Below are 18784 nucleotides of genomic sequence, written 5' to 3' on the forward strand. Positions count from 1 at the left end.
TGGCTACCTACTCCAGTATTCTTGCCTGAGAAATCCCATGGACAGAGGAGTCTGGTGGGCTACAGTCCATCCGGTTGCAAAAGAGTTGTATATGACTTGCGACTAAACAAACAAAAGACAAAGCTGGGTCTCCTGTTTTTCCTTATGTGAATGGATTGAATCAGGTAATCTCTGATAGCTAAACATTCTATGACTCTAAATCAGAGAAAGTTGGATGCTGTTTTTGATTTATTAATAGGAAAGAAAGAAACAAAATTATCTTCTTAATGCAGAATTTTCTCACTGCATTTATTTGAAAGCATCACACTTAGAAAGTTTTCCTGCAAGCTAAAATATTAAGTGTCATGAACTCAATCAGAAATGAATAAATGCGTTTTTTAAAAATGATAGATGTCAAAAATGTACATATTCCAAGAAGTTCGAGGACTCATAGAATATTGGACTTATATGTTTGATTTTGTCAACTGAAAAAAAAAATGCAATCTGAAAGTTGAAAGTTATGTTTTATTCAGCAAATTTTCTGAAGACTGCAAGCCCAGGATACAGACTCTAAGATTGCTCTGAGGGACTACTCCAAAGAGCTAAGTGAGGAACCAGAATATATAGGAGTTTTGTTATAAAAACCAGGTTGTCAGAACGTCAAAAAACAACTGGTAAAGAAAAACATCTCAAGATAATTTAGCATTTTCCTTTGTTTGGGAAGATGGAAGTGCCTGGGCTCATTGAAATCATTCCTTTGATATGCACTCAGCTATCTTAGGAGGTCCCTGTGACTCAGATGGTAAAGAATCTGCCTGCCAATGCAGGAAACACAAGAGTAGCAGGTTTAGCCCCTAGTCAGGAAGATCCCCTAGAATAGGAAATGGCAACCCACTCCAATATTCTTGCCTGGAAAATTTCATAGACAAAGGAGCCTGGTGCGCTATAGTCCACGGAGTCACAGAGAGTCAGAGTCAGCACATACATTCTTAATCCACAAGATCATGAAGTCCAGACTATTATCAAAATCAAAAAACTGAGGCCCTGACAGGGCAAAGGACTCGGACTCAGTGTCTCAGCACAAAGGACTGACTGGCAGATCCAGATCTTCTTATTCAAAATCTTATGGTCTTCCTCTAAGATTCAAGAGCTCAACCCTTGCTATTCAGTCGCCAAGTCGTTTCCCATTCTCTACGACCATGTGAACTACAACACGCCAGATCCAAGAATGCTATATGCATACTTGGATTTGCTCAATTTGTGTATATTGAAAGGGCAACGTGCTATCATGAGTGTGTTTACAAAGTTTGACACAGAATTGAGTCTTCTTTCTTGGAAAATTCAAGACCCACTACACTCAAACATGATTTATGTCAGTTTGATCATTCTTCTATGTTCAAGACATAGAACACATTGAGCATTATACACACCTTGCTCCTAGCATTATAAACATGTACACAATCTTTTTTTTTTCCTGCTGTATTGGTTTTCAAAGTCTAATGTCAAGGAGTTACATTATGGATACAAGGAATATAAAAGTTGCGAAGAAGATTTAGAGAAGTGAAATGGAGCACATTCTTTGGGGAAATAGAGAAGAGCTTCATGGAAGCAATGACATCTAATTTGATCTTGAAAGATGGGGACTTACGTATGATATAAATGTATGAAGTTATAGACTACTTGGGTAAGGTATCCTTTGCCTTTGAACAATTTTATTCACTAGGATATTGCTATTTCAACTTCTTTAAATTTTAAATTTATTAATTACAGGATAACTGCTTTGCAGAATTGTGTTGATTTCTGCCAAATATCAACATTTTTTTTTTTAATGGGCAGGGTCCCTTCAGGAGTGAATGTGGAGGCGGCAGAAGTTCATGGATTGTCAATGGGGAAAAAGTCATTGCCCAAGATAGACCGAGACCTGAGAGAGGGTAAGTAGTGTTGACGAGGCCAGTTGTTACCCAGAACAGGGCAGAATACGTCTTCACTGAAAAATGAAGAATAGGACTAAACCACTCCAGTTCATAAAATTCTGAAAGCAAATTGTAGCAAGAATGTCTCAGGTGTGTATATTAATACCTTTGATTTTCACCAGAAGGGCTTCCAAATTCACTCACAGGAGTCCTGTGAGTTAGGCAGGGACTCTATGATTGTGCAGTCCTTAGCTGAGTACCCCAGGCTTGCAGAGGTTACCTGTCTTGCCTCTCTCACATGGCAGGTGAGTGCTAAACTCACAGAATAGACTGTGCATTGGGAGGAACTTGAAGAGACAGGTCACAGAGATATTGGATTAGTTAACCTAAGATCCTCAAGGCATATATCTGATCAGGGCTTTGATAAATCAGTAGAATTTAGATCAGATTGACAGAAGTATGGAGGGAGCCATTCAAGTGGATACAACAAAGGCCACAAAGGCACTGAGAAGGAAAGAACAGGATATTAGATGTCTACCTGCATGACTTCAGAATGAATGGAGATATAGATGGAGTGTTGCCAAAAGTAGTTTTTAAATAGTGTTAAACATTATTGTTATCATAAATTATTGGCAAGTGTAGTACAAATGACAGTAGCAATCCTTTACAGTTTTTACTACCTCTATATGTTTCCCAATTTTCCCAGAAAATTTATATACAATTCATTTTAATACCGGTAGCATCTCCTGTGAGACAAGTGTCCTCCACTTCACAGGCAGGAAAGCTGAGGGTCACAGAGACTTACTCACCCATTCAAAGCCCCAGAGCTCGTATTAGCATGAGGAGGATTTTGAATCCAAATCTCATTTTCTCCTCTTTATCTGATGATGGAACATAGAAATGTCTAGATATCCAAAATGTATCCCCCATTGATTAAATAATTGCAAGATAAGAAGTTTTCAAAAACCTGCATGGAGAAGAAGTGCAGTCCTCCTTTCCCTAACAGATGAGCTGTCAGCACGTTTCCTCTAGCTGATTTGAAAACATCTGGCTCTGTGCACCTCTCACATTGCCCAGCCCTTTTCCTTCCTCAGCTTCCAAGTCAGTTTGAGGCAGTAAACAGGATAATATGCTCATCTAATCTGACCTGGACCTCAGTTTGTGGCCACAAAGGCCAGGCTGTTTTACAAGCGGCAGGGAGCTTCATGGTCAGCCAGAGTTTACGCTGCTTTTAGAGCTGAGAGATCACCCAGGAAACGCATGCCAGCAAGCTGGGCACTTTACTGTAAAAGTTTGGGAAACTTTAGGACAGTCGCCAAATTTCAGAGCATTTTCTCCCCTGCCCCTTCACCTGGCTACCAGGGGATCTGATGTCCAGAAACTGACCAGGAAAGCTAGTGGGAAGAGCCGAACAGAAGCCTACACAGGATGGAGCAAGGTCATGACTGACTCGGTTATCAAATTCTATCATTTCTGAAGTTGAATGAGCTAATCTTAGGATCTTAGAATGTTCTCTGGGAAACTACTTGAAAGGCTCTGTGCAGTCACTGGAGATCAAAATAAGATCTAAATTAAGTACAGTGGTAGACAGAGGTTAAGTTCCCAACCAGAAAACACTTTCAACATCAGTCTGGCTGAAAGCATGTGTCAGGGAAACACAAAAGAATACATGCTTCCAGAGTAGAATATATTTCACCTTTTCTCATCTTCCACAAAAATATTGTCATCTACTCTGGTTATCTAACAGTATTTAATAGTATTCATATTGGATGACTCCCAGGCATTTAGATGGGAGTGACTCAGGGCTCCTGCATCCCAGAGTGACTCCAGTCCGTGGAATTTGCATGTCATCTTATTAAAAACATCTGTCACTTATCCATTCTTTTTTCAACCACTGGTTTTCCAAAAACCCTGCTTGATAATAATCCCTGAGTCAGTGGGGGTATAGTAGAAATAACTTTGACCTTGGAATCAGGAAGCTTATCTTAGTCTGATGTTGTCCAGAGTGATGGGTAACTGGAGACTCATTCTGTCTGAGCTTGGTGATCCTCACATGTAACAGAAAAATAGCAACTCTTTGGAGAGGATGAACATGAAGGTCTTTTGTAAACTGTGAGGGACTGTGCTCATATAGGAGCTTGATAGCACATTCCTGTTGTTGCTTGTATGACCTTGTTGTATTATGATAAAAGAGATCTTCTTGCTATGTCATGGGCAGTGAACACAGAAGCATTTTCTTAGATGATTCTTCTTTATTGCAATGAGAGAGCCAGAGCCAGGCACATACTTTATGAATGAGAGAAGAATTAAGTTGTTCAACTAACTTTCCTTGGGCTGTGGTTAAGAGTTGGCTGAACCCATCAAATCAGATCCCAGGAACCACAATTTGTTGGACTATATTTTTATTTTTATTTTAATGTTTTTCTCTGTCTAGTGTGCTACTAGTCATTCATAGGCTGGTAGAATTTTTTTTACCACGTGCATTTTTGAATGGCAGGATTTATTTTTCCTTTTATATTTTTGTCCTTTTGATCAGTAGGTAGGTTTTTGATTGTCTTTTGTTAAATGTATATGTGGGAAACCTCTGTATGAAACTCTGTGCTTAGTGGTGATTGTGATATCTACATGAAAGGCAGATTTCTAGTATAGATTCTGCCTGAACCTGTTGGAGCTTAGGTGTTTTAGACTCCATGTTACACTTTGTCCCTTAACTTGATCTTTGTGATGTTACTTATGGCATGGTTGGGGAAATTTTGCAATATCTCAGTAGCCCTCTTTTATCTTTTATTTTTAACTGACTTTAAAAAATGTATTTGTTGGTATACAGTTGCTACAAAATGTTCCGTTAGTTTCTGCAATGCAATGAAGCGAATCAGCTATATGTGTGTGTATACATATACATCTCTCCTTCCTCTTGGGCCTCCCACACACCTCTCATTTCACTCACTTAGGTTATCACAGAGCACTGAGCTGAGCTCCATGTGCTAAACAGCAACTTCCCACTTGCTATCTGTTTTACATATAGTAGTGTGTGGAGAAAGAAATGGCAACCCACTCCAGCATTCTTGCCTGGAGAATCCCAGGGACAGGGAAGCCTGGTGGGCTGCTGTCTATGGGGTTGCAGAGAGTCAGATATGACTGAAGGGACTTAGCAGCAGCAGCAGCAGCAGCAGCAGTGTGTATATGTCAGTTCCAGTCTTCCAGTTCATCCCTCCACTCCCCAGCATATCCACACATCTATTCTCCACATCTGCCTCTCTATTCCTTCCCTGAAAATAGCCTGAACTATAAGCCTGCTTTTAAAATTACCCCAGTATGTCATGTGCTTATTTAGAGAGAGATCTCATTCAGAGCTTAGCACAGTATACCAGGCATATTTTACCAATTCAATCATCATCATCATCATCAAAAATACTTATGCAGAGCATGGTAGGCATTTTTCTGAAGGTCTTAGTTTTAGGTAACTTTTGAAGTCATGCTCTAAAATAAGCTAAATATATTTAAAGTAATATACTCTCCTTGGAAGAAAAGTTATGACCAACCTAGATAGCATATTCAAAAGCAGAGACATACTTTGCTGACTAAGGTCCATCTAGTCAAGGCTATGGTTTTTCTGTGGTCATGTATGGATGTGAGAGTTGGACTGTGAAGAAGGTTGAGCGCCGAAGAATTGATGCTTTTGAACTGTGGTGTTGAAGAAGACTCTTGAGAGTCCCTTGGACTGCAAGGAGATCCAACCAGTCCATTCTGAAGGAGATCAGCCCTGGGATTTCTTTGGAAGGAATGATGCTAAAGCTGAAACTCCAGTACTTTGGCCACCTCATGCTAAGAGTTGACTCATTGGAAAAGACTGTGATGCTGGGAGGGATTGGGGGCAGGAGGAGAAGGGGACGACAGAGGATGAGATGGCTGGATGGCATCACTGACTCGATGGATGTGATTCTGAGTGAACTCCAGGAGTTGGTGATGAACAGGGAGGCCTAGCGTGCTGCAATTCATGGGGTCGCAAAGAGTCGAACACGACTGAGGGACTGAACTGAACTGAACTGAACTCTCAATATAGAGAATGAGAAAACGGCAAAGTACAAACCAACCTGTTCCACTAAACCCTGGGTCTGTCTTCCATTTCTATTTGAATTTTATACTAGAAAATTATTTCCAGTGAATATACAAGTAGCTTGTCTTTTTTGTTAAAGGAACATCTTTCTCTATATCTCTGAATGGAAATGGAATATGCAGTTTGCTTTTTAATATTTGAGAAACTGCCTATAAATCTTAACTATATGCAACCTTTCTCAAATGAATTGTGTTTTTTGTTAAGAAGTCCATTCCAATCTGTGAAAAAACAATTGCACAAAGGTATGTGTGTGCATGTTAAGTCACTTCAGTTGTGTCCGACTCTTTGGAACCCCATGGACTACACCCCTCCAGGCTCCTCTGTCCATGGGATTCTCCAGGCAAGAATACTGGAGTGGGTTGCCATGCCCTTCTCCAAGCATTAAGGTAGCAGCTTGTAACAGCATACATTTACTATCTCGGTCTCTGACAGCAGGACTCTGGGCTTAGCTTAGCTGGGTCCATTCTTCAGAATCTGTCATAAGGTTTCATCAAGTGTTGATCAGGACTGACATCCCTTCTAAAGCTGAAGAACTATCTTCTTCCAAGTTCAGTAGCAGAATCTGGTTCCTGAAGACAATTGGACTGTGGTTCTCAGTTTCTGGCAGGCTTGGCTGAAGGATGCTCTCAATTCCTTGCCATGCGAGCCTGTCCAATACAGCAACTTATTTCATCAGAGTGTATGCTGAGAAGGTGATAGGTTAAGTCAACCAGAAGATAGGAGTTGCAATTTTATGTAACCAATCAAAGAAGTGATATCCCATCACATTTGCCATATTCTGCTAGTTAGAAGCAAAGTCCACGCCCCACCTACACTTGAGGGCAGTGAAGTACACAAACCTATGAGTACCAGTAGGCAGTGATAATTAGGGGTCAACCTAGAGTCTCTTTGCTATAGGAAGGAAAGCAGGGAGAGGGGGAGGGCAGGGGGAGGAAGGAAGGGAAGGAGCAAGGGAGGTAGGGAGGAAAGAGGAAGAGACCAAGGAGGAGAGGAAGAAAGGGTGGACATTATGCTTACTTTAGGGTGAGAACTGCTGCATATTATATTGATGCTTAGGATATTTATAATGGCTGTTCATATATTAAAAGTTCTAAGATATCTTCTTAAGTGTTGTTTATCCCACTACTTCCCAAACATATTTGATCAAGAAACTCTTTTTCATTAAAAACTTCTCTGTAGTATAAAGTTTGAGAAATATTGAATTTGAAAAGTTGACTTTATATGTATATTTTTGGTTTATCCAAAAGATTGTTACTAAAACTGGGCGCTTGTGGGTATATTGATATTTCCTGGATCCCAAGAAATTCTGTATTTATAATTTTTGCTGGCCGGTTAGAAAAATTAAGAAGGGCAACTAGTGGATCATCTGAATAACCACTTCTAGCCAAGGATGCCATGAGATTTCATACCTCAGTGGGTATGGATGCTGTTACTGTCACTTTGGCATCTGTTAATAACACTCCAGTGGTCAAAGACTAATAAGAAATGAAGTAGGACAAACTTATGAATAATGTATAAGGACCAGATGAAGGCCAAAATTCATCATGGTCCAGTAAGATTCCATAGTAGTTTCAACAGAGAAAACTTGTAGTGGAATGACTCATTACATACCGAAAGCGCTCTGAGGAATGCTGGCTCAGAAGAACCTGGGCCAGACTGCTCAGTAGAATATTCATGTGGAACATTGCCTTTTAGTTTCCACAAAATAACATTAGCCATTTTATTAACACTGTTAATTTGAATTTAGCTGGTTTTATGGTCCTGCTTTTATCTAATCTTGTAAATTGGTTTGGATATGATAGTTATATGAAGCTATAAAAATAAATACTGTACTCATACTTTTATGATTGCAAATCTGAAAGTAAAATCGCAGTGCAAATAATTTGTCAGCAGAGACAACCATACATTACTGAAGACTGAGAAACACTGACTCATTATTTTAATATTCCATTAATCATGGGCTGTAGTGACTCTTTTATCCCAGCTGGACTAGTAACATTCAGTGCTGTTCCCTAGTTTGACTAATCTAATTTAAAGCCAGAGGGTGGACGTCAGTTTCAATTGTCTCTTTCTTGTTTGAAACAACTGTGGGACCCCCAGCCACCCCTGTGTCCTCCATAGTAAGCTGCTGCTGTTTTGATGGACATCAGGTCCTTTAGGAGTATTATAAAGAAGAGAAAAACAAGTTCTGCTTTGTTCAGTTTTCTGGTCCAAGATGGTTGTACTTTGCTACAGTGGAAGACTTCTTCACTATAAGAGGCTTTGTCCTTCAGTCTTGTTCTCTGTAAGGAAAGGACCATGTCAGATCTAGATTTTGTAATTTCACCACATAAAACGTAGCCCCAGAGCACCACATTTTGAAGAGTCTATGTGGGGCTAATTTTATAAACTCTGTGTGTGTGTGTGTGTGTGTGTGTGCGCGCGCGCGTGCGCATGTGCATAAAAATAAGTATTGCAAAAGCCAGACCATCTGGAATCAATAGGTGGTGGAAAGAAGACTGAGAAGGAGCCAGGTGACTTGGCTGTGACTCCCCTGATGTGCACGTATTCCCTGACTTATCTGGTGAAGGCACTGCTCTAGATACTTATGAAACTGACAGCACAAATATGGCATCAAGTAAATGCTTTTCTTTTTTCTCAAGTGTTTGGTTGCCCTGCTGTCTTTTTTAAAGGTCTTCACCTGCCTTGAGATTGTGTCATCCGGTAATTGCATGAGATGTTGTAGCTGAAGTAGGAACCGAGAGGCTGTGGAGAAGGGAGGGGCCAACTGCTGAGAAAATTCTAGAAAATTCTATGATTTTCTGAGCAGAATCCCATGAGATGCCCAATCTGTTTTGCAGAATCTTCCCTGGAATCAAGTGAAAAAAATAGAAACTCCTATACAAATATAATAATATGTATTAATTATGACATCATGGAGAAACCTGATAGCCAGACATCTGCCTTTTTTTATGAATCTATATTGAGCTTCTCGAGCTTCCCAGTGTGTGGTTGTGCCCTTGCATTCCTCAATATTAGTGAGGAAGCCGACTCTCCTGAACTGCACATTGAAAGCTGCTGGGTGTTCCAGCCTTCCCAGCTTAGGGACAGAGATAACAAGAACAGCCATGTGTTTGTCTCTGCAGGTGGCCCTCTGCTCTATGAGAACATCACGTTTGTCTACAACTCGGAGCAGCTGAACGGGACTCAGCGCGTCCTCCTGGATAACGTCCTGTCGGAGGAGCAATGCCGGGAGCTGCACAGCGTGGCCAGTGTGAGGACCGCAAGCCTGATGCTGAGCTGGCCTGGCCTCAGCCTGGGAGTGCTTTGGTCCTGGGCTTACTTGAAGCCAGGGAACCGGCCTGAAATACCACTTTCTGTAGGAGAAGGACACTGATTGTGGAGGCACTTTCAGAGCCTTTGGGTTGGGTCATTGTTGTTTTGTCCAGATCTGGACATGGCTGTTGGGTCTGGAAGAGCTAGAGGCTTAATTCCTAGGACTTCAGTATCCAGCATGTGTCCCGCTATGATATGAAGTCACCGGGGAAATCCCTTTATATTTGACAGAAATTAATCAATATATTGGGTTTCCCAAGTGGCGTTAGTGGTAAAGAACCTGCGTTTCAATGCAAGAGATGTAAGAGAGGATGCTTTGATCCCTGGGGCGGGAAGATCCCTTGGAGGAGGGCATGGCAGCCCACTTCAGTATTCTTGCCTGGAGAATCCCAGGGACAGAGGAGCCTGGCGGGCTACAGTCCACAGGATGGCAAAGAGTCAGACACAAATGAAACGACTTAGCACAGCACAGCACAGTCAATATATCAATTATTTATATTCTAGCTATTTCTACAGCATGTGGTGGTGGCATTTGATAATACAAATGTGGGGTGAAAGTTAAGTAAAGATCCCTGTTTTGATTGGAAGATTTCTGATACCAGAATCCTGGAATAAAATGGGGATGGTTCTGACTGTTGACTTTGGTTCTCAGTTTTCTGGCAGTCAAGGCAGAAAGGGGGTTGTGATGAATCCATAATCATCATTAATAGAGCATCTTGTATTTCGCTTCCAGGGGATCATGCTCGTTGGTGATGGATACAGAGGAAAAACTTCACCCCATACACCCAATGAAAAGTTTGAAGGTGCAACTGTCCTGAAAGCACTCAAAGTAAAGTCTTAAACTCTTTTGGATTTAAATTCCCAAGTGTTAATGCAAGATCTTCTAGGAATGCCAGATTCAGGAAAGGGAAGGGTTTAGGATATAGAACTATCAGGTCATTGAAGGGAACAAGTGTGAAATGACACCTTCATTGTTTGTAATCATTCATTTATCAATCCATTCAGTTATCAACTTACCAAACTCTGTTATTTCCTAAGTTTGCATCTGGCGAATAATACACAACACCCTTGTCCTCAAGGAGCTCAAGGTACAATGGTGAAAACATACTCAAGTTATCATTCTGTACTGCTAGAAATGTTTTTGGAAAGGAGTGATGGAAGTGTTCTGAGAGAAAAGAGGGTGATTAGCTTTTAACTTCCCCTCTGTGATTAGGCTTCTTTCAAGGGCTCATTTTCCTAACCGAAACTCACAAGTCTGCGGTAGTATTCCCACAAACCAACAGAGAGCTGAGCATCCTATATTGGCTTAATGATTTCCTCAATAGTTGGCGTCTGATTTCCTCAAGCCCTCCAATCAACCCAGTGGTTTCTAATATTCTTCCTTTTCTTCAGTTTGGTTATGAAGGCCGAGTCCCCCTGAAGAGTGCCCGTCTGTTTTATGACATCAGCGAGAAGGCTCGAAAGATTGTAGAATCCTATTTCATGCTGAACTCAACCCTGTATTTTTCCTATACACACATGGTCTGCCGCACAGCCCTGTCTGGTGAGATTTCAGAGTTTGAACTTGTTCCCTTTTACTCTCTGTGAAATGAGAAAGAAAACAATGTGAAACAAAGCTCTAGAAATGCGTCAGACTTGATACAGAAGAATTCTACATTTTTAAAACGAAAAAAGCTTACTCATTCTGACTTTTCCCTTCCCTCTTTTTCTACTTTGCTCTTCCCTAAACTATTAGAAGGCCATCACTCTGTCTAAGTTCCTTTCCAAATCCATTGCTTCTGCTTGTTTCAATCACATTAAAAAAAAAAAAAACCCTTTTCTGCTCTAGGTTACCCTTTTCTGCTCTAGGTTTCCCTTTTCAGGGTTTAAGAACCTGGAAATTACAGTCCCCATTATGTCCACAAACATTGAGGGGAAGTGCTTGGAAGATAAAGGAAACATTAAAAGAAATCTTTAAAAAGACAGAGACCTCCTCACTCCCTGGCATCACTGTTTCTTCTGCACGTCTTTTTTTCAACACCCTCCTAAGGAGGAAGGGGCAAAGAAGTCACAGAAGTAGACTTTCCACTTGTGAATTCTCAGCTGCATCAACTCTTTTCTTTTTGACATTGGCATGTTATCCTCAACCTTTTACTGGTGCACACAAAGCACAGCACATGAAATGCATGGAATTTCCACATGTATATTTATAGAGAGCTTTTATAGCTGAAGAAGACAGGTGCGACTTGTCTGCAGTTTTTTACAACGAATTCATATCAAAACAGGATCAGAATCACTTGACTGCGCTTTCCCAGTGTTCTTAGTCTGCTCTGCCTTCTGACTTCTCAGATTTGCAAGGGACATCATCCACAAGAGAAGACAGTTAGATTGTCAGCTTTGCTCTTGGAGGTTATGGCACTCCATCTTTCATGCTTCCCTGTTCCCTTTTCTGGCAGGTCAACAGGATAGAAGAAATGACCTCAGTCATCCCATCCATGCTGACAACTGCCTGTTGGATCCAGAGGCCAATGAATGCTGGAAGGAGCCTCCTGCTTACACATTCCGGGACTATAGGTACCACCAGCCTCTGCTTCAATATAAAACTTTTGCCCAACAGTTATCAAAACTCCACGGGAATTAGAAAGCTGATCTGTTTTGCGGTCATCACACTCATCTCGATGAAGCAGAGATGCTCAGATAATTTTCTTAAGCAGCTGCCACAACCCAGAAGTGCCTTCAGCATGTCCTATTTTTATGTTAAAAATCCCTGCTCATTTTGTTGCATCCTATTTCACAGAACATCCGTTTTGTTTTCATACCAAAAACTGAAGTTTATGGTTTGTTTTTTTTTTCTCACTTGGCTTTCAGTTAAATATATCCTTGTGGTATATGCATCTCAGTTTGAGAACAGAGGGGATGCATCTCAACATGCAGAGGGATTTCATCACATCATTTACCTATGTCTGCGTTTTGTAAATAAGCAACTGGAAGCTCAGGAGGAAAAAATGTATTCTCTTATTGAATGATATTTTACTGTGTAAAGCAAAGAGTCAAGATTTGTAGTCACCATGCCTATAATATGTTCATTACTACGCTGTGCTCTATACAAAAACGTTTATTGAGCGCCCCCTGCCTGCAAGGCTGGGCTACACCCCTTGGAACTCTCCAGCTGCTTAAGGAAAAATTGCGTCCCTCAGAGTCATTGCTGCTGCTGCTGCTGCTGGTAAGTCGCTTCAGTCGTCTCAGACTCTGGGCGACCCCATAGACGGCAGCCCACCAGGCTCCGCCCTCCCTGGGATTCCCCAGGCAAGAGTACTGGAGTGGGTTGCCATTTCCTTCTCCAGTGCATGAAAGTGAAAAGTGAAAGTGAAGTCGCTCAGTCGTGTCGGATTCTTCGCAACCCCATGGACTGCAGCCTACCAGGCTCCTCCATCCATGGGATTTTCCAGGCAAGAGTACTGGAATGGGTTGCCAGTTCCTTCTCCTAGTATAAAAGAAAAGAAGAGAGTTTTAGATTCTGTGGGCAACATCGAAGAGCTAGATTAAACCTAGTTATGTTTTCATTTGGAAAGTGAAATGTGAGATAAAGTTTGAAATATAATTAAAATTTTAACGTAAGAATGAATAAATACTTCCTATATGACCCTGGGCTTCCCTTGTGGCTCAGCTGGTAAACAATCTGCCTGCAATGCGGGAGACTTGGGTTGGATCGTTAGGTTGGGAAGATCCCCTGGAGAAGGGAAAGGCTATTACCCACTCCAGAATTCTGGCTTGGAGAATTCCATGGAGTGGGGTCGCAAAGAGTTGGACACGACTGAGTGACTTTCACTTTCACCTTATATGACCCTACATCTGGTCTTACTCTTGAAGTTTAGGAAGGTCAATCATTTTCATCTCTAGTTCAGAGGAAACTTACTAATCAGGCTGGTTGGTTCGTGTCCAGTGTCCAGTATTCTGCGATGATGTTGTGCAGGCATATGAGAGGACAAATGGTTTCCCTTTCTTCTTACAGTGCTCTCCTATATATGAATGATGACTTTGAAGGAGGAGAATTCATATTCACTGAGATGGACGCCAAGACTGTGACTGTAAGCAAGTCTGTTCTTGCAGATTTATCTAGCATTTTTCAGTCTCACTTTTGCCATTTTCCAAGGGCTGCTGGATTTCAGATATTCCTGAGCTTGAGAATTCAAGAGGTGAACAGAGATCCAGTAAATTTATACATCATAAAATGTTAGAAATGGAATCAATAAAAAATCTTGTCCATTTTACATGTGGGTGATTTAAAGAATGTTTTTTAAGGATCATATAGTTAGTGGTAGACTTAGAACCAGAATGTAGGTCTTCAGATTCTTTTTCAAGTAATTTGATGGAGACATAAAAACACTTGTTCTTAAATCACCCACTACTAGGATAAGTCACATGTCTCTACAGAATGACTTTCATGTACCCTGGTGTCCTGTGTGCTTAGAGTGAGCATTGGTCATCATACCCGTCATTATCCAAATTACTATATGTGTGTGTATATATATATATATGTATCAGTTCAGTTCAGTCGCTCATTCGTGTCCGACTCTTTGCGACCCCATGAATCGCAGCACACCAGGCCTCCCTGTCCATCACTAACTCCCGGAATTTACCCAAACTCATGTCCATCACGTCGGTGATGCCATCCAGCCATCTCATCCTCTGTCGTCCCCTTCTCCTCCTGCCCCCAATTCCTCCCAGCATCAGAGTCTTTTCCAATGAGTCAACTCTTCCCATGAGGTGGCCAAAGTATTGGAGTTTCAGCTTCAGCATCAGTCCTTCCAATGAACATCCAGGACTGATCTCCTTTAGGATAGACTGGTTGGATCTCCTTGCAGTCTAAGGGACTCTCAAGAGTCTTCTCCAACACCACAGTTCAAAAGCATCAATTCTTTGGTGCTCAGCTTTCTTCACAGTCCAACTCTCACATCCATACATGGCTACCGGAAAAACCATAGCCTTGACTAGACAGACCTTTGTCGGCAAAGTAATGTCTCTGCTTTTTAATATGCTGTCTAGGTTGGTCATCGGAGAAGGCAATGGCAACCCACTCCAGTACTCTTGCCTGGAAAATCTCATGGATGGAGGAACCTGGTAGGCTGCAGTCCATGGGGTCACTAGCAGTCGGATACGACTGAGTGACTTCACTTTCACTAGGTTGGTCATAACTTTCCTTCCAAGGAGTAAGCCTCTTTTAATTTCATGGCTGCAGTCACCATCTGCAGTGATTTTGGAGCCTTGAAAAATAAAGTCTGACAGTTTCCACTGTTTCCCATCTATTTCCCATGAAGTGATGGGACCAGATGCCATGATCTTTGTTTTCTGAATGTTGAGCTTTAAGCCAACTTTTTCACTCTCCTCTTTCACTTTCATCAAGAGGCTTTTTAGTTCCTCTTCACTTTCTGCCATAAGGGTGGTGTCATCTGCGTATTTAAGATTAATGATATTTCTCCCGGCAATCTTGATCCCAGCTTGTGCTTCTTCCAGCCCAGCATTTCTCATGATGTACTCTGCATATAAGTTAAATAAGTAGGGTGACAATATACAGCCTTGATGTACTCCTTTTCCTATTTGGAACCAGTCTGTTGTTCCATGTCCAGAGTTCTAACTGTTGCGTCCTGACCTGCATATAGTTTTCTCAGGTCAGGTGGTCTGGTATTCCCATCTCTTGAAGAATTTTCCACAGTTTATTGTGATCCACACAGTCAAAAACTTATATATATATATATATATATATATGTGTGTGTGTGTATAAATATATATATTCACATAGTTCTGGTGGTAAGTAAACCTATACTTGACACTTGATATATATACATTCACACAGACATATATGTGTTACATGTTCACACTTTGGATGAGATTCTAAGCAAATCATCATAGACTAAAAATCAAAAGTTAAAGTCAGCCACAATGTTCCTAAATAAATTATTGCCTTTGGAAAACCAGCCTACTAAGCGCTTATAAACCATATAGCCAGAATCTTTGGTCTTTAAGTCCAACAAGCATGTAGAAAACATGCATGGTGAAAAAACAGAATTTCTGATTGAGGAGATAATTGAATTGTAAATAGATTATGCCACATTTCATTCCTTTATGCAAAGCTAAAATTACAGAAACATGTATGTAATAAACTTCAAGGGTTTTCCATTATATAGGCTATTTCCACAACTCTTATGCGAGTTTTATGCATTTTCCCTCATATTTTGTACTCTTTTCTCAGGATCATTCATGCCATACCAACTGGGGTTTAAGCAGATGACATTTTAAAAATTGCATTATCATATTTAAAGGGAAAACTTATGGGAATTCTGACTAAAATTGTCCATAAATATTGATATAATTAAGAAAAATATTCCATGTAGTTTAATATACTGTAATTTAAATGGTCATGGTGCCTCAAACTTTTTTTTTTTAATTTTGGTAAAAAGCTTAATTTTTTACATTTCAGCATTTTGATATTTCATGAACTGGGAAATTAAATCAAGACTGATGATCTGGACTCAGTTTAAATCCTGATACATGACTATCACCTTTTGAAAATCCTCTGTGCAGAACCTATTTGATTTCTGAGCTCTGTTAACAAGTTCAGAAATGCTTGTATCTCACACAATTGGAAAGGGAAAGCAAACAGGTGGTTGAAAGATTTCTTTGCTTCTTCTCCATCTAGTGGCCAAAGTTGGAAATGCCCAATGTTTGAAAGTAAACCAGCCGGGAATACTATGTATAAATCGTTAATTTATGAATAACTAACATATGTGAATTCACCAGTTTCTGAATGCAGGCTCACTGTAATTTTGCTTTTTAAAGATGTGAAATCGGACACTACTTCCCTTTTAGATATTTATATTTTTAATATAAAGGTGTAACTATACACAAAAGTACTAATTTAAACAACATTTTGATGAAAAAGTTCCAAGTTAAGAGATATATTTGCCGAAATAAGTTCTACTTTAGATGAATTGCATATGCTTGAGTTTAGGGGATGTTTTGTAGCTAATTAAAATTCTGAGACAACCAGTGCCAATAACAAAGGGAAATGGGTAGTTTTCCTTTTTACCTCTCCCCTCTTTGATTCTGGAGGGAAAATTGATTTATTTCTGGAGCAGGGAAATGCCCCAACGTTTGGCTCCACAAGGAAAAAAAATTGTTCTAAATTCTTTACTTTCAAAAAATCTGCAATTTCCTTGGTGATTCAGTGGTTAGGACTCCCTGTCTGGAACTGGGATTTGATATGGAGGAGCCTGGTGGGCTGCAGTCCATGGGGTCGCTAAGAGTTGGACACGACTGAGCGACTTCACTTTCACTTTTTACTTTCATGCATTGGAGAAGGAAATGGCAACCCACTCCAGTGTTCTTACCTTGAGAATCCCAGGGACAGGGGAGCCTGGTGGGCTGCCATGGGGTCACACAGAGTCGGACACGACTGAAGTGACTTAGCAGCAGCAGCAGGGAACTAAGGGGCTTCCCAGGCAGCTAGTGGGAAAGCTACTGGGAAGTGGTAAAGCTCCCTGAGAAATGATAAAACTCAGTTCAACAGTACATGAACCGAGAACTTCCAGATGTTCAAGCTGTATTTAGAAAAGGCAGAGGAACCAGAGGTCAACTTGCTAAATCCATTGGATCATAGAAAAAGCAAGAGAGTTCCAGAAAAATATCTACTTCTACTTTATTGACTGCTCCAAAAACTTTGACTGTGTGGATCACGAAAAACTGTGGAAAATTCTGAAAGAGATGGGAATACCAGACCACCTGACCTGTCTCTTGAGAAACCTGTATGCAAGTCAGGAAACAATAGTTAGAACCAGGCATGGAACAATGGACTGGTTCCGAATTGGGAAAGAAGTACGTCAAGGCTGTATGTTGTCACCCTGCTTATTTAACTTAAATACAGAGTACATCATGCAAAATGCCAGGCTGGATGAAGCATGAGCTGGAATCAAGATTGCTGGGAGAAATAACCTCAAATATGCAAATGACACCACCCTTATGGCAGAGAGCGAAGCAGAACTAAAGAGCCTCTTGATGAAAGTGAAAGAGGAGAGTGAAAAAGCTGGCCTAAAACCCAACATTCAAAAAACGAAGATCATGGCATCCAGTCCCATCACTTCATGGGAAATAGACGGGGAAACAGTGGAAATGTGACAGACTTTATTTTCTTGGGCTGTAGAATCACTGTAGATGGTGACTGCAGCCATGGAATAAGAAGACACTTGCTCCTTGAAAGAAAAGCTATGACCAACCTAGGCAGCATATTAAAGAGCAGAGACATTACTCTGCCAACAAAGGTCCATCTAGTCAAAGCTATGATTTTTCCAGTAGTTATGTATGGATGTGAGAGTAGGACCATAAAGAAAGCTGAGCACCAAAGAAATGATGCCTTCAAACTGTGGTGTTGGAGAAGACACTTGAGAGTCCCTTAGACAGCGAGGAGATCAAACCAGTCATTCCTAAAGGAAATCAGTCCTGTATATTCTTTGGAAGGACTGATGCTGAGGCCTAAGCTCCAATACCTTGGCCACCTGATGTGAAGAGCCAACTCTTTGGAAAAGCCTCTGATGCTGGGAAAGATTGAAGGCAGGAGGAGAAGGGGACGACAGAGGATAAGATGGTTGGATGGCATCACCGACTCGATGGACATGAGTTTGACCAACCTCCAGGAGTTGGTGATGAACAGGGAAGCCTGGCATGCTGCAGTCCATGGGGTTGCAAAGAATTGAACATGACTGAGCAAGTGAACTGAACTGAGTGGTAAAGAATCCGCCTGCCAATTCAGAAGATGTAAGAGACATGGGTTTGACCCCTGGATAGGGAAGATCCCTTGGAGGAGGGCATGACAACCCACTCCAGTATTGTTGCCTGGAGAATCACATGAACATAGGAGCCTGGCAGGCTACAGTCCATAGGGTTGCAAATAGACACAACTGAAGTGACTTAGCAGCATGTCCATACACGTAACTAAGATCCTGCAAGCTGTGTGATGTAGCCAAAAAAAAATTGAAAAATCTGAAAGCTGTATAATTACTGACTGGTAGCTTAAGATTTACATTTATTGAAGACAAGTACAGCACAGAGCCTTCTCTGACTTTAATCATCAGTTAGATATAAAGCAAAAGGAACTTTCTTTTTATCATACTTGGAAGAAACGTGGATTATTTTGAACAGCAGTATATTTGTGAAACAGAGTTATTTAGGAACTTTAGTTTCTCTCTGCAAGTTTGAAAAAGATAAAATGTAATGAGTTCCATTTGCTTCATGAAAAACTAAACTCACTGGGGCTGTGTTCCAAAAGTGTGTTTACAATCATTTAGCTAAACTTCAGAATACATTTTCTCATAGAAGCAACATTATCAGTGGAACTTGTTTGTTTCTCCACATACCTGAATTATGAGAGGTGATTCTCTCCATTCTCTCCATAGAATGTGATGACCATTTCGCCTGATAACTTTATTTC

At 40.8% G+C, this 18784-nt stretch overlaps 1 protein-coding gene across 1 annotated transcript in view; it reads left to right on the top strand.

Annotated features, from left to right (window-relative positions):
• The window catches only part of P3H2 (prolyl 3-hydroxylase 2), a 177331-nt gene that overhangs the window by 149594 nt on the left and 8953 nt on the right, over window positions 1-18784 (top strand). Inside the window, exons 8-13 of the mRNA XM_015092503.3 lie at window positions 1816-1910; window positions 9135-9262; window positions 10058-10153; window positions 10717-10867; window positions 11760-11877; window positions 13316-13391. Coding sequence (XP_014947989.1) covers window positions 1816-1910; window positions 9135-9262; window positions 10058-10153; window positions 10717-10867; window positions 11760-11877; window positions 13316-13391 — 664 coding nt within the window. The remainder of the gene's footprint in view (window positions 1-1815; window positions 1911-9134; window positions 9263-10057; window positions 10154-10716; window positions 10868-11759; window positions 11878-13315; window positions 13392-18784) is intronic.

The sequence above is a fragment of the Ovis aries genome, chromosome 1 (genome assembly GCF_016772045.2).
Source record: "Ovis aries strain OAR_USU_Benz2616 breed Rambouillet chromosome 1, ARS-UI_Ramb_v3.0, whole genome shotgun sequence".
Classification (NCBI taxonomy): Eukaryota; Metazoa; Chordata; class Mammalia; order Artiodactyla; family Bovidae; genus Ovis; species Ovis aries.